At 35.6% G+C, this 15,069-nt stretch overlaps 1 protein-coding gene across 1 annotated transcript in view; it reads left to right on the top strand.

Moving 5' to 3' along the window:
* The window catches only part of LOC107853506 (protein MEMO1), a 60,608-nt gene extending 46,823 nt beyond the window's left edge, over positions 1-13,785 (top strand). The window contains exons 5-8 of the mRNA XM_047398909.1: positions 12,248-12,359; positions 12,434-12,577; positions 13,104-13,278; positions 13,464-13,785. Of these exons, the coding sequence (XP_047254865.1) occupies positions 12,248-12,359; positions 12,434-12,577; positions 13,104-13,278; positions 13,464-13,589 (557 nt within the window). The 3' untranslated portion in view covers positions 13,590-13,785. The remainder of the gene's footprint in view (positions 1-12,247; positions 12,360-12,433; positions 12,578-13,103; positions 13,279-13,463) is intronic.
* Positions 13,786-15,069: the final 1,284 nt, after the last annotated feature.

The following is a 15,069-nucleotide window of genomic DNA, read 5'->3' as shown; positions in this document are numbered from 1 at the left end:
GTGTGAGTGTGTTATAAATCCATCTAAGGGATTACATATTTTGAAGTGTGAGGAGGAACTTTGAAGTGTAATAAACTTACACTCCAAAGCCGCCCCTTGGACCAAGGATAAGTTGGTCATTTTCCACTCATTTTGTGATGTACTATATATAGAACATATTAGGATTATTTTAGTCCTTAGTTCATTATTGTTGTTCTTACAAGACTTGTAACATTTCAAAGCTTCTCTCTCACACTTGAGAAGTCCATCTGAAACTTGTCCAAGTGTAGTGACATTTGTGTCGTGTTTTGGCTAGAAACATGGGTCTTGAGGTTGTTTGAGTTCCTCTTGGTCTAAGTAAGAGTTTGGTGTTGATATCTTCTAGTCTTTGGGTCCTTATATTTGACACATCTAGGGTTCTTAGACTTTAGGATATTTGTATGTCAAACTATCTATCTATCTTGTTGTAATCTTCTTGTTGTTTTTCTCTTAATCTTGTGGAAGCCGTGTGGGGCATTGTTGTTATCTTCTTGTTATTCTCTAGTTCTTCTTGTTGTTGGCTGATTTTTGTATCACTACTTGAATGTGTGCTGATCTGTAAGTGAGAGGTATAATTGCATCAGGAGATCAAAAGCCATGAAAGAGCTTCTCAGACACCATGCAGGATCTAAATATAATTGACCTACCTCTTCAGGGTGCCAACTACACTTGGTCCAGAGATGAGGATTCCATTCAAGCCTCAAAAATTGATTGGTTTTTGGTTTCATCTGAATGGAATGACACTTTCATATACATAAAACAAATTGCTCTTCCTAAAGTTGCTTTAGCTCACAGACCTATACTCTTGGAAATGGTGACTGGGAAACCGATCCATCCTATTTCAAATTTGAAAATATGTGGTTGCAAGAGGAAGGATTCTTGGACAAAGTTAAGGAATGGTGGTACAACTACTCTATTGGGGCACTCCAGTTTTTTTGTTGCAAAAACTGAGAAACTCATGGCAAGTTAGAATTTAGAAACAGGAAGAGTAAAGACCAGCCCTGGATGAGCTTATGGCTATTGAGCAAGCAACTGAAGTAGATTCCTATCCCTAGGAGAGAGGGAGAAAGAGAGAGAGAGAGAGAGAATATTGTCCTTGAGAATGAACTGTCACAATTGCAAAAGCAGAAGAAGTGTCTTGTAGGCAACAATATAGGTATCTTTGGCTCAAAGAGGGTGATAGGACACAATATTTTCAAAGGTTTGCCAACTCTCACATGAGAAACAATCAGTTAAATAAATTGAAGGTGGCAGATGAGATCATTGAGGATAAAGATCGAATGGAAAATGAAATTCTTGATTTTTATTGAAATCTCAAATCCTTTATTCAGACCAGAATTTGTTTTCCCTTCCTCCACGTGTATTTGGTTGCACTTGTTTTGTTCCTAACCTTACCCCCAAAAAAGGAAAGCTTCACAAGGCTTTTAAATGTGTCTTTCTCGGGTATTCTTGTCTACGAAAAGGTTACAAATGCTTTGACTCCTCTACTATTAAGTACTTGATCTCTGCAGATGTTTCCTTTTTTGAGTCTTATCCATATTTTTCTCCTAATATGAAAAATTAGAAGACTATAGCAACAGTCCTTCCAATTCCAACTATTTCACCCCACCTTCACCTCCTCTTAAGTTCTATTCCCAATGACCTTAGTCTCATTCTAAGCTTGCTAATCCACTTAGTATTTCTAACTCTGATACAGGTACACAAAACACTCTTGGTGACCCATTACCTACTCCGACAATGTCTCTGCTTCGGTCGAGCACTCATCAATGATCTTCCCATTGCTCTTTGCAAAGGTTCTAGAACTACTGTCATTCAAGCTCCCATTTATACGTATTTAAGCTATCATCGTCTGTCACCTTCAAATCATGCCTTTGTTACTAGCTTATCCACTGTCAGTTCCAAAAGATTGTGGCAGAAGCATTAGTTCATCCAGGTTGCCGTCGGGCTATGATTGAAGAAAGGGAAAAGACTCAAACATGCCATTGAACTATTAGAATGGCTCATCTATGGCATCGCCATTAAAAAAGTTTGGCTCATCTATGATTGCCGTTATAGAAAGGTTTATTTGTGCCATTATTTTTTTAGTGGTGGTTTTGCAAAACTATTTTTGCCACATGGTCTCTTATTAGTGGTCCACGACGCCAAATCCAAATCAACCAATATTACTTAAAATCAAAATTAAAAACTGGACTTATTAAAATAATTTTCGCATCCACACCATTAGAATAGAAACTGGACTCATTACAAATTAAAATCAGTCCTTCGTCGGGGCAGTAGTTGCAACAGTTATTTACCATATCTAGAGGGATAGAAACGATGCTTTGTGGGACAAGAAGGTTCCTCACCCCTAGCCGTGAGCATGGAATTCATGAAGGAGTGTAAATACCGATTGATGGACACAAAAATGAGGAAATCCACACATAAAGATAGGCTTTGGGTAGATATAATACTGAAAGGAACATTTAAAAAAAAATGGAAGATTTGTAAAAATAAATTAAGAAGTCTATTGATAGGTGAGATTAGTGCTGTATAACAATGGGTCCTTGTTAAGGACATAAATTGATTTTGTTGTATTGACCTTTTGGGTAATAAATAAAATGTGGTTCGTTAGATCAAAAAATTTAAAATAAAAATTGAGCTCATTAAAAATAAAAATCAAACTCATTAAGTGTGTCGGGTTTTATCTTAACGGGTCCATTTTTTAATTTTGATTTTTAAGTAATATTGATTGATTTGGATTTGGTGACGTGGATCTGGAATAAGAGGCCACATGGCAAAAATGGTTCTGCAAAACCACCGTTAAAATATAATGACATGAATGAACCTTTTTGTAACGACAATGACATAGGTAAGCCAAACTTTGAAGGGCGATGGCTTAATAAGCCAAAATTGTAACGGATGATATAAATGAGTCATTTCTAATAGTTCAATACCATATCTGAGCCTTTTCCCTTGAAGAAATGACTACTTTGCATAATAATGGTACTTGGGAGCCTTTTCCTTTGCCGAAAGGAAAAACCACTAGTGGTTGTCGTTGGGTATTCACAGTTAAGGTAGGTTCAGATGGAGCTATTGATTGTATCAAATCGAGACTAGTTGCTAAGTGATGCACTCAATTTTCTATAGCATTATTGATCAACTATGGAAGAATTTCATCAATCTCAAGAGGCATATAGTGGGCAATGCCTAGCAAGATTGTTGAAACTCTATCTAGTTGGGGGGAAGCAGGAGAGAGTGCAAAGAATAGGGACTACTGGAAAACCATCCTTGCATGTATTTGGTGGACTGTCTGGAAAAAGAGAAATGCTAGAAGTTTTGAAGACAGAAGTAGAACTTTGCAGAAGATCAAAACAAGCATGGGCTAAGTGCTACACATATTGCCTGATTCAAGTCCAAGCTCAAAAGGAAGAAGATTGGGCCGATATTTGGGATAGATTTTCCCTATATATATAGGGATGAATTTTGTTATTTACAAGGACCTGATGATTAATATTATTTGAGAGGTTTCTTCTTTACACTTTTGTGTGTGGGGTGACTATGAATTTGTCTTGCAAGCCTATAAAAATGATTATTTAGGTTGTAAGATTAATTTTTAATTTGATATCTTTGGTTTCTATTAAAATTAACTAAAGAAGGTGGTTAGTCTTATACTAATTGTTGTCTTTGATTTTTTCGAAATAGGGGGTCAAATCACTTTTGATCAAAGTTCTTGAATTGACTCTACTAGTATCATAATTAGTCTTTAATCTACGAATGTTGAATACTAAGATCAATTGGGGTTCTTAATACCTAATCTCGAAATTGGAGATTTTATTCTCAAATTTCGTCTATCTTTAATTTCTTGCCTATAAACTTAGTATTTTCGCTCATATTTTTTTCGTTTATTTAGGTACCTCGACTCTTATCAAGTGGTATCAGTGCAGTTCTATCAAGGTTCCGTTCTTGATAAATCTTGGGAGTTTCTGGCTCCCCCAAAAATAAAATCTTTCTTTTGATTTTTTTCTTTTTGTAGATTAAGAAGAAAAGCTACATAGTAGCATAAGGAAAAAAATGAAAATTAAAAAAAAAGGAGAAAATTCAATTACTTGAGAATTAAAATATTCTCAAGAAAACTCCAAATTTGTTTTGGCTCTTGATTTTCTACGTGAAAGAAAAAAATTGAAGTTTTCTTTCCATAAATTGGTCCTTTTCCTATCTTATCAAACCTAATTTGTCTGGGTATTGCTTCTCTTCTTTCTACATCATACTTCTAAAAGGTTGTTACTAGTAGGGTTATACACAAATTCTGAATGATCCAACCAAAGGTGGTGATTTGAGTGAAAAAAGGCAAGAAAGTGATCAATAAAACGAAAAAAAGGCCAAATTGAGAGATATTTTTTCTTTATTTTTTGGGGATGTCTCAAACATGAAAGGATATTGGGACTCAGAACGACGACATGGTCAAGAAACTTAGAAGGATTTTCGTTCGTCTTGATGCATTAGAGGTGATACATGCATGATCATGAAGATGGACTTATGTGAGTGTGTGTTGACCCAACCAAGGGAGTGTACAAGTTGAAGTGTGAAGAGGGCTTTGGAACACTCCAAAGCCGCCCCTATCATACACCCCAAGGGCGTCTTTTGTTTCCCTTTCATTAAGGGCTTTTTGGACATTTCACTTTTATTTTGTAATAAGACTATAAGTAGGCTAATATTAGGTCTTTATTCCTTAGTTGTTGAATGATATTGAAAGACTATTCTCTAGAGAGAGAGTGTAGCCGAAACTAGTGCAAGAACAAGTGTGGTACTCACTTGTGTTGCAAAATTGGCTAAAAATGTTGGTGCTTGAGTGGTGGCTTCCCTCTTGTTTCTTCGTAGGAGTGTGGTGTTACTATTGTAAGTCTTAGGGATCCTTGGATTTGAGACATCCTTGGGTTCTTTGGTCTTGTAATAGTGTATGTCTCACTATTTATTTTTACTTTTATGTACTGGTTTGTTCTTGTTTTAGTGAAAACCATTGGTTCTTGTTATCTTGTGTTGTTGTTGCTGCTGTGGTGTCATTTTGTGCCTTCCATAGTTGTTTTCGTATCATTTGCTATCAGAGCAAGGCTGATTTTGTTCCCACCAGATCAATCTTGGGCTTGCTTGCTTGAAAATTCAAAAAAAAAAGTGGTTGTTCTTGTTTGAGTCTTGGCCGAAAACTTGGAGTCTAGATCTAGGAGTATTTCGTGTGTTTTGAGTGTTAGTTTCTTCTTCACTAACACTAATAAAGTCAAGATCCAAGTTGAACTCTTACTTGAGTTGTTGTGTGGATTCAAAGGTTGGCCGAAGTAGTGTTGTTGTTGTGGTGGTGGATTCAAGGTTTGAACATGGTTGGTGTGTTGTTGTTGTGAATCCGAAGCTTAAAGGTGTGTTGTTGGTATTGTTGTTGTGAATCCGAAGCTTAAAGGTGTGTTGTTGGTATTGTTGTTGTGGATTTGTGTTTGAAAAGAGTTGTTATTTCGAGGTTCAACTTGAACCTTGGTCTTCAAACCTTTATTGAAGATTCTTGGTGTTCTTGACTAATATTCATGTCTTATGACAAGAAGAATCTTCAATAGTAGTTGTTTGATCTTAAGACCAAGTGGAAGAGTGTAGTTTTTCTTGTTTGTCTTGAAACAAGTCCCAAAATTATACCAAAGAAGTAAAGGGACAAAAAGATTTCCAAAAGACTTGTTACCAAAAGGGAGTAAGGGGGATTTTTCAAGACTAACCAAAAGTGGAAAGAGCCAACCATCCTTCAGAAAGGTGTTTTGCCCAAAAGGTGCAAAGAAAGTCAACCCTTTTTGAATGTGAAAACGGCTCCAAACTTGTTGTCTTCCCCTCCAAAACCGGTTTTACTCTTCCACTAGTTGAAAGTTGAACAAAATTCAAAGTTGGAAAAACAATAATTTTTCAAAATCCGCAACCACTCCAAGGCTACCACGTCACCTAATTTCCGTACAAAACAAATTTTAGATTAAAAAATTTAGATTCTTAGTTTTGATTCTTGTTTCCTTAGTCTCCCTTGTTGGTTCCTTAGCTTCCATTTCTTCGCGTCTACATTCCTTGTGTGTCTTTTATCCTTTTTGATTTGTGTTTACCACTCAACGTCTCACGGAGTACAAGTCAACTTACAACACTTATGAGATCAAGTGTGAGGTATCCAAAGAGAGGAGAGTGTGAGGATCTTACTTTTACAACTAACTTGTTTGTTGTTTTGAAGGTAAATTCTTAGGTATAATGGAAACCGAGGGGACAACCTCTCAAACCGTGGATAACAGTGTTCTTAGTACTATCTTGGCTGGGATTGAAGCTCTCAACCGAAGCATGGTAAAGGTGCAAACGGATGTGTCATTGTTGGGTGAAAGTTTGGATCATGTGGGGAGTCGAAGGAACTTTCGTGCTTCTACTCCTCGTCACCATGTTTCTAATTGGGCATGACCAAAACACTTCTACCACCATTACCCCCGAAACTTTACATCAAATGTTCAATCCTTCTAGACCACCACAAAATGCCACAAGCCAAGCTACAAATTGCCCTGAAAATCGAGACCTAAATAGGCCAATTCCCCCATAATTCGATCAAGTCCAACAAGGACTTGGAAACCAAATACCTCCACTAAACCTGAATCTTCCCATCCAAGCTCCACTTAACCAAAGGCTTCAACCTCCACCAAATCAAATTCCTCCCTTCCAAGCTCCACTTCACCAAAATCGATCCGTCCATGTAGAGGAATATGGTAGAGAGGAACATGAAGGATATGGAGCCTATGATGATGTTTATGTGATGGAAGAAGAAGTGAAAGGAAGACGTAGGGATCAAAAGGGATACCGAGGTCATGGTGGAAGAGTTTGTCAATGGGACCAACAAGGAACCCGCCACCAAGATAGAGATGTAGGTCTCAATTCTATCAAAGTGAGCCTTCCCATTTTCAAGGGTGAGAGTGATCCCGAAGCTTATCTTACATGGGAGTCATCTTGTGACAAGATATTCCAACTTAATGATCTCACTGAAGAAAAGAAGAGTTGCTATGCTATAGCTCACTTTGAGAGGTATCCTGATACGTGATGGGAGTATGTTAAGCAGTTTGGACATGAGTTGATTGAGGGACAACCCCCTCCTTAGTTTAGATTGAAGAACCTTATGAGGCAAAGGTACTTGCTCGAGACTTAAAGGCATGAGCTCCTTGCCAAGTTGTACAACTTGAGGCAACGTAACAAAAGTGTCATGGCTTACTACGATGAGTTCCAACAATTGATGTTGAAGCTTGATCACCGAGGAGAGCAAGTGAGTCATGACATTGTACGCTTCAAGGTCGGCTTGAACAAAGACATCTCGACATACATGACCCTTCACAAGTTTGGCACTATAGACTGCATCTTCCAAGCGGCATTAGAGGTTGAAAGGGAGCTCAAGGAGAGGTCGGGTTACAAATTCAAGGGACAATCTCCCTCGGGATGGTACAAAGACTCGAATCACTCATTCAATGACGAGCAACCCGAGACCAAGGCTGTCCAAACCGAGGCCAAGGCTGCCCAAAAGTATCCTCCAAGAAATGAAGGTAAACCGAATCTCTCCTCTCACCCTAAGGGGCTTCAATGCTTCAAATGTCAAGGGTGGGGACACAAGGCTAATGAGTGCCCAAATCAAAGAAATGTGATCCTTAGGGAGAGAAAATTGTACTATCTTGGAGAAGAGGTGGGCATTGAATCAGATGAGATTGATGGCAAACCTCAAGATAGAGAGCAAGAAGAAACCGAGTTGCAAAATGAAGAATATGGAGAAGATGTTTGGCCGCATGATGGTGCATATGAAGTGCCTTGTTAAAAGAGATGAAGCCGTGAATTTGAGGTCAAATTCCTCTCAAGATGGAGACGATGATACGGGCATGATCATGAAGATGGACTTATGTGAGTGTGTATTGAACCCAACCAAGAGAGTGTACAAGTGAAGTGTGAAGAAGGCTTTGGAACACTCCAAAGCTGTCCCTGTCATACACTCAAAGGGTGCCATTTGTTTCCCTTTCATTAAGACATTTCACTTTTGTTTTGTAATAAGACTATAAGTAGGCTAATATTAGGTCTTTATTCCTTAGTTGTTGAATGATATTGAAAGACTATTCTCTAGAGAGAGAGTGAGTTGTAACCGAAACTAGGCAAGAACAAGTGTGGTACTCACTTGTGTTGCAAAATTAGCTAGAAACGTTGGTGCTTGTGTGGTGGATTCTCTCTTGTGTCTTTGTAGGAGTGTGGTGTTACTATTGTAAGTCTTAAGGGTCCTTGGATTTGAGACATCCTTGGGTTCTTTGGTCTTATAATAGTATATGTCTCACTATTTATTTTTACTTTCATGTACTAGTTTGTTCTTGTTTTAGTGAAAACCGTTGGTTCTTGTTATCTTGTGTTGTTAGTCCTCTTGTTATCTTGTGTTGTTATTGCTTCCATGGTGTCATTGTGCCTTCTATAGTTGTTTTCGTATCAAAGAGGTCACCCAAAATCCACCTAACCCGGTGAATGTAACTTGAGGAGAAATATTTTTCATACAAGGTGTGGGATAAAAGGTAATATTTGTTCTATGATTATTGATTTTGAAAGTGGTGCTAATGTGATAAGTTCATATTATTGATTTTGAAAGTGGTGCTAATGTGATAAGTTCATACGTGGTGGAGAAGTTGGAACTTACATGCATCAAATACACTACTCCTTATAAGCGACAATGGTTAGAATGGTTTTGGTGAACTTAAGGCGACTAAGCAATGCATGATATCTTTCTCCATTGGGAGGTACTTCGATAATGTTCTTTATGATGTAATTCCAATGCAAGATTGTCATATCATGCTTAGGTGTTTGATAGGAATGCAATTTATGATAGGGGAAACGATAAAGTTTCTCTTAAGCTAAGCAAAAGAAAATATATACTTGCACCTTTAATTCCATTCCAAGTTTATGAAGATCAGAAATATGTGAAAAAGGTAATGAAAAATTGAGAGAGAAAAGAATATAGGAGCAAGGAAGTGCATGTTGATATCCCAAGAGAGGAAAAAAGAGAGGTTGTGTGAATAAAATGGAATGTCAAGTGGGAAAAAAAGTGAAGTCGAGAGAAAAGAAAAGAGAGATGTTCATAAGATTAAAACGGAGAGGGATGATCGTGAGGTACAGAGAGAAGAGGAAAAGAGTTTGAGTGAGGTTATTTCTTATTCTAACTCTAACATTCCTACTTCTTCCAGTTGCTTCGACTCTCATGTAGGTACTCATGGGAAAGTTTGCATTGAAAAGCCATCATTGGATGAACTTAATCATAAGGTGGTTGAAACTATATATCGCATTCAACAAGTGTTTGATCATGAGAAGGATACAGGTTAAGAGAATTATTTTGAGTCTATTTAAGATAAGACTCATTACAAGAAGACAAATAAGGTAGTTGCGGATCTAATACTAATGAGCAAGGAAAATTAAGGTGATGTTGTTCCTTGGCTACATAAGACTAAGTATGATATGTATAACTGTTTTGTTCACATTCTTGGTATTCATAGAACACCAAATAATTGGAGGTAATGAACTACATTTTTAATTCTTATGTTGGTGACTTTATTACGTATGGGAATAATGATATTTTGTGATATAAGAAGTCATTAAATTTAATCGCTAAGTTCACTCAAAGTAAGTCGTTCCCATCTAAAATTGAGCACGACATTGTTGAATATGGATTCCTACTTTTTGAAACTAGGCATAAGGTTTGTGGGTGAAGAATATGGATTATGAATGAGTTAGATGATTCTTCTTCTCTTATTCTAGTGTCGAAATAATTTTTGTGTGATGACTTATTGAAATATGATTCTTTCTACGGGATAAGACATAATTTTTAAGTCTTGGTGATTGTAAGGTTAAAAAGATGTTTGCTTCTAGTGATGAGGAAATACATGAATATTATGATACCCATGATCAAATACTCTTTATTGAACCTATTCATGATTCCTTGTTGGAGAATTTGAGCAATTACTTAGAATTTAATGGAGATTTTATTTTGAGATTGAAAGATTCTTCTAACCTTCTTGAAAACTTCTATGCTATGTGAATAAGTTTTATGTGGAAAAATCTTTGGGAAGTGTAATTGATGATGCTTGGCATATCATTAAAGTGTTCAATTTGATACATATTCTGTAGAGCTTACGTCGTATTTGACAAGCCCATTGGAGTACTTTATTGATAGAATTAAATTAGAGAGGCACATATCATTCCTACGTTATTTATACGTGAATATTATTGTGCTCATACAAGGAAGAGAATTTTCTATCGGGATGATGATATGTTCATGCTTTGTAAAGGTGTATTTATACATGCAAGGATTAATTGGGTTAAGTGGGCGCATGGTCACTCTCCGATTTTGTTCCTATCCTTGTTGTTTTCAGGCAATGAATGTTGTTTTCTATTTTATGTCTTCTTGATTTTACGAGATTCACATTTGAGGACAAATTATTTTTCAAGAAAAGGGGAATGATAGCATCCAGGTTGACCTGTTTGCATTAAGGTTGATGGGTTTCAATGTGATTCAAGAAGATGTGTATGATGTAAGAAGAGTCCAAGAATTATGGTGAACCATAGGCTGAGTGCTACACATATTTCATGGTTCAAGTCCAAGCCCAAATGGCCCCAGACCCCATTATGTGGGAATATACTGGGTTTGTTGTTGTTGTTGAAGTCCAAGTTCAAATGGAAAAAGATTGAGCTCATATTAATTGAATTCGAAAACTTTTGCTTTCCTAGTATAAAAGTTACCTAGTTTAAAGTTTCCTAGTTTAAAAATTTCCTAGTTTAAAAGGTTCCTTGTTAGTTTCCTAGATTTATTTTTTCATAAAAGTAGAATTTGAATTCCATGCTATTTGGGAAAATTTTTCCTTATATATAGGGATGAGTTTTGTTATTTACAAGAACATGATGATTAATATTATTTGATAGGTTTCTCTTCGTTAAATCTTTGTGTGTGTGGTTACCATGAATTTGTCTTGCAATCCTATAAGAACAATTTTTTAGGAGGTAAAATTAATTCTTAATTTGATATCTTTGGTTTCTATTAAAGTTAATTAAAGAAGCTGATTAGTCTTATACTAATTGTTGTCTTTGATTTTTTGAAATAGTGGTCTAGATCACTTTTGATCTAAGTTCTTGAATTGATTCTATTAGTATCATAATTAGTTTTTAATCCACTAATTTTGAATACTAAGATCAATTAGGGTTCTTAGCACCTAATTCCGAAATTGGAAATTTTATTCTCAAATTTTGCCCATCTTTAATTTCTTGTCTTTAATCGTAGTATTTTCGCGTCCGCATTATTTTCTTGTTTATTCAGGTCGTCTTTTTATCAAATCTACTTTCTGATTTCTTAAATTTTCCATGTATAAACCGTTGGTAGACTATGTTAAAGAGTTTGATTCAATGCCCTTAATCTTGTGGTCTTTAACATGTTATGTTAAAGAGTTGTTAAAAAGGGAAAGAGTCATTCTTTTTGCAACGGACTAAAAGGAAAGTAGGTCAATCAGATTTAAACGGAGGGAGTACTATTTAGCCCTAACGGATTTTTTTTTAAACATAAGGAAATACAGCGCTTGAAGTGTGGGTCAGTCACGTCAAGAGTTCAATCTGTTACTGTAAGGAGCCAGGTATGTAAGTGGGAGCAGGAGGGACAGGCTCATACTTCCTGGAGTTTCCAACTTGTGGGCCAACTAGCCTTGTGCCAGCTAGGTTATTTGTGGGTATAGTGTTTTGAAATCTTCCAATTTTCAAAAGTACTTTGTTCGACAATCTCTTGGATTTAGTCTCTCAAGCTGGCCTGAACTCCATCATATATATATAAAATGAAAACTGCCTCTGGGATTTAGTTGTAGACAATTTATTTCATATAAACACAGATGAAATGACATAACTATAACAGTAATAAAAGTAGATCTTGATACGCCATTCCATAAAGTAACCATAAGGATTACTGTTAGGCCACCATGCAAATTCTGATCCTCTGTTGATTTCTGGCAATTAAAGCAATCAGCATACTAGGAGAGGCCTTTAAAGATAAAGGCGGTTAAAGCACAATCTTAATTTGTTAAAATGCTTCAGTTCTGCTTATTTTACATGTGTAGTTTGTTAGCAAGCTTGTCCTTCAGGTAAGTTTTCCATGTTTCTTCACGGCAACATTGAAATAACACTCTTATATAACCAAGCTTTGGTTTAATACCAGTAAATGATGAGCTAAAAGCTACGGGGAACTTTGAATACATGGATCTTCGCGTTGATGAAGCTGAACATAGCATGGAAATGCACCTTCCATATCTTGCTAAAGTTTTCCAAGGGTATGCTTTTCTAAATTAAATTTCACTAGTATGATTGTTTTATTCAGAGATAACTGTTAAAGTTACTAAGGCAGGTATCCAGTGAAAATTGTGCCCATTTTGGTTGGGGCTCTTAGTGCTGAAAGTGAAGCGCTTTTTGGACGGTTACTTGCAAAATATTTGAATGACTCAAAGAATTTCTTCTCAGTGTCTTCGGATTTTTGTCATTGGGGATCAAGGTGAGTTTGAGTCACCAATGCTGCATGTACTTGTATCTTGATCATCTCCTCTCATTAAAATAAGTGGATAATTTGCCTGAAAATTGAACTTGAATGTTAGTTATTTTTGGTGCGTCGAGATTTTTTAGGATTTGATTTGGCAGTCTCTAACTCTGATCAAAGATGGGTAGAAATCTAAAGTTTAATAATCTGATTCACATTATACTTGTGTTGATAACCAAACAGAAAAACAGAACAGTTATTTATTAGAGATTATAGCTGCGATAAAAGGAATATGAAATTTATTTGACCATCCTGGTCGACAGAAAGCTGTCTCATTTAAGACGCATTTCAATTCTTGCTTCTCAAAAAAGATGGCAAGTGCATGGTATCAGATAAATTCTTAATAATGACATCTAGATGGACTGTCAAGGCATACAAAAAAGATGTGTTTGAACTGTAATGTTTCATAGTCTGCTGAAGGAGTCTACTTGATATACATATTCCTTGGTCTCGTTCTTTACATCAATTGGGCTTCTATTCGTAGGTTCAACTACATGCATTATGACAAAAGCCATGGAGTTATTTACAAATCTATTGAGGCCTTGGACAAAATGGGTATGGATATTATAGAAACAGGAGACCCAGATGCATTCAAACAGTACCTGTCGGAGACGGACAACACCATTTGTGGACGCCATCCAATTAGTGTTTTTCTTCACGTAATTCTCCTCTCTTTTTGACAAATTGTCTTTTTCTGAAAGGTTTTGCCTTCTATCTTGTGTATGTTTCTGTAAGCTTCTTAACTTACCTGTCTGTCAGGTTAGGTAAGGGTGCTGCTTTATTATATATTTTGGTTCTTTAATTTTGTTATCCTTGTCTGTAACTTCTATTTTCATTCATGTAGATGTTGAAAAGCACATCGACTAAGATAAAGATTAGATTCCTTAGATATGAACAATCCAGCCAATGCAAATCTATGAGGGACAGCAGCGTAAGCTATGCATCTGCAGTGGGAAAAGTTGATGCTTGAATTTTATCATTACAGAAGTTCTCTCTGTAGAGGCTAATTATGTGACTTTTAGTCAACAGTGTAATATCTGACAACTTTTGCCTTGGCATGGGAACATCTTATTCTGGGTTCGTGTTAATAAAAGTTCATACTAGTAATTATTAATCCCATGAGCTAAACAATTTCCTTAATGTATTTGCTCTGTATGAGCTGAATATGCGCAGTCTCCTTATTTATGTGGTTGCGTGTTGATGTTGGAGTAATTTCTGATAATTGGCCAGGCAAAGTCTCTTCAAATGAATTTTTTAGGTCTTTATACTCTCGCTGTGATATGTTCCATAAACAACAGTTGATTACTATGCGTTTAGTTAGCACTATTTGAGGGCTAAAAGTGAACCTTTATTTTTTGGTCATTGACGTGGATGATTGTGGGAGGCTAATTTGAATTTTGAATTGCCAAATCCGTTTATGAAGAAATTGAGCCGAGTTGTTTATATCGAAGTGCTGCTTTCTTTGTTTACCTCCCAAAAAAGGTGCTGCTTTTTTTTCCCCCAATTTTTCTATATTTGATAGAATATGGTCTTTTTGGTATGAAAATTAATGAAAAGTTGTCATATTACTTGGACAGAGGAAAGGGAAACTTTGTTAGGAAGGGGGATCACTCTTCATACCAAAATGTATTTACACACACAAGTACTTTTTTTTTGTCTTGAAGCAATTACGCTTTTTTGGTAATCAAAATTCCCCATATCTTTTATCAAATTTGTGATTCCTTGCTAATCTATTTCTTTTCTCATAATTGATAGCCTGGCCAAGCTTATTTTTTTTTTTTCCCAGAAGTGCTTAATTTTTCTTAAAAGTGTTTATTTTTACAAAATGAGGTGTTTGGTAAAGCTTTTGAAAGAAAATAAGTGTTTCTGGGGAGTAGAAAAAACAGTTTTTCATAAGCTAAAAATATAGTAACTTCTTATTTGGAAAACACTTTTGAAAATATGTATTTAAAAGCACTTTAAAAGGTTTGGCTGAATAATAATTGCTACTCAAAAGTGTTTTTTAAATTTATTGGCCAAAAATAAGTTTTTTACCATAAACATTTTTTTGAAAAGTACTTCTAAAAAAATGCTTTTCAAAATAAGTTAATTTTATAAGTTTGATCAAACAGGCGATAGGTAAGTGTATTTATATATATTTTGAAAAGTATTTTAGAAAAACGCTTTTCAAAATAAGTTAATTTTATAAGCTTGATCAAACATGTGATATGTATTTCTTAATCAAATTGAAAAAAGAAAAAATTTGATATATAGTACTTTTTATTTAGTTTTTAAAAATCTAAATTTTAGTTTTAAAAAATTAAATTAATCTAATTTAATTTAGCTTTGAAATTTAGTCAAATTAATGCACAAAAAAAAAGGAAAGCAATTAAAAAAGAATGGAGGGAGTAAAATAATATGTTACCAGGGAGATTTAATTAAGCGTGATGAAAAAGTTTTAAATTAGGTGT

This window comes from Capsicum annuum, chromosome 11 (assembly GCF_002878395.1).
Source record: "Capsicum annuum cultivar UCD-10X-F1 chromosome 11, UCD10Xv1.1, whole genome shotgun sequence".
NCBI lineage: Eukaryota > Viridiplantae > Streptophyta > Magnoliopsida > Solanales > Solanaceae > Capsicum > Capsicum annuum.
The sequence above is the reverse complement of the archived record's forward strand: the minus strand, read 5'-3'. Positions and strand labels throughout refer to the sequence as shown.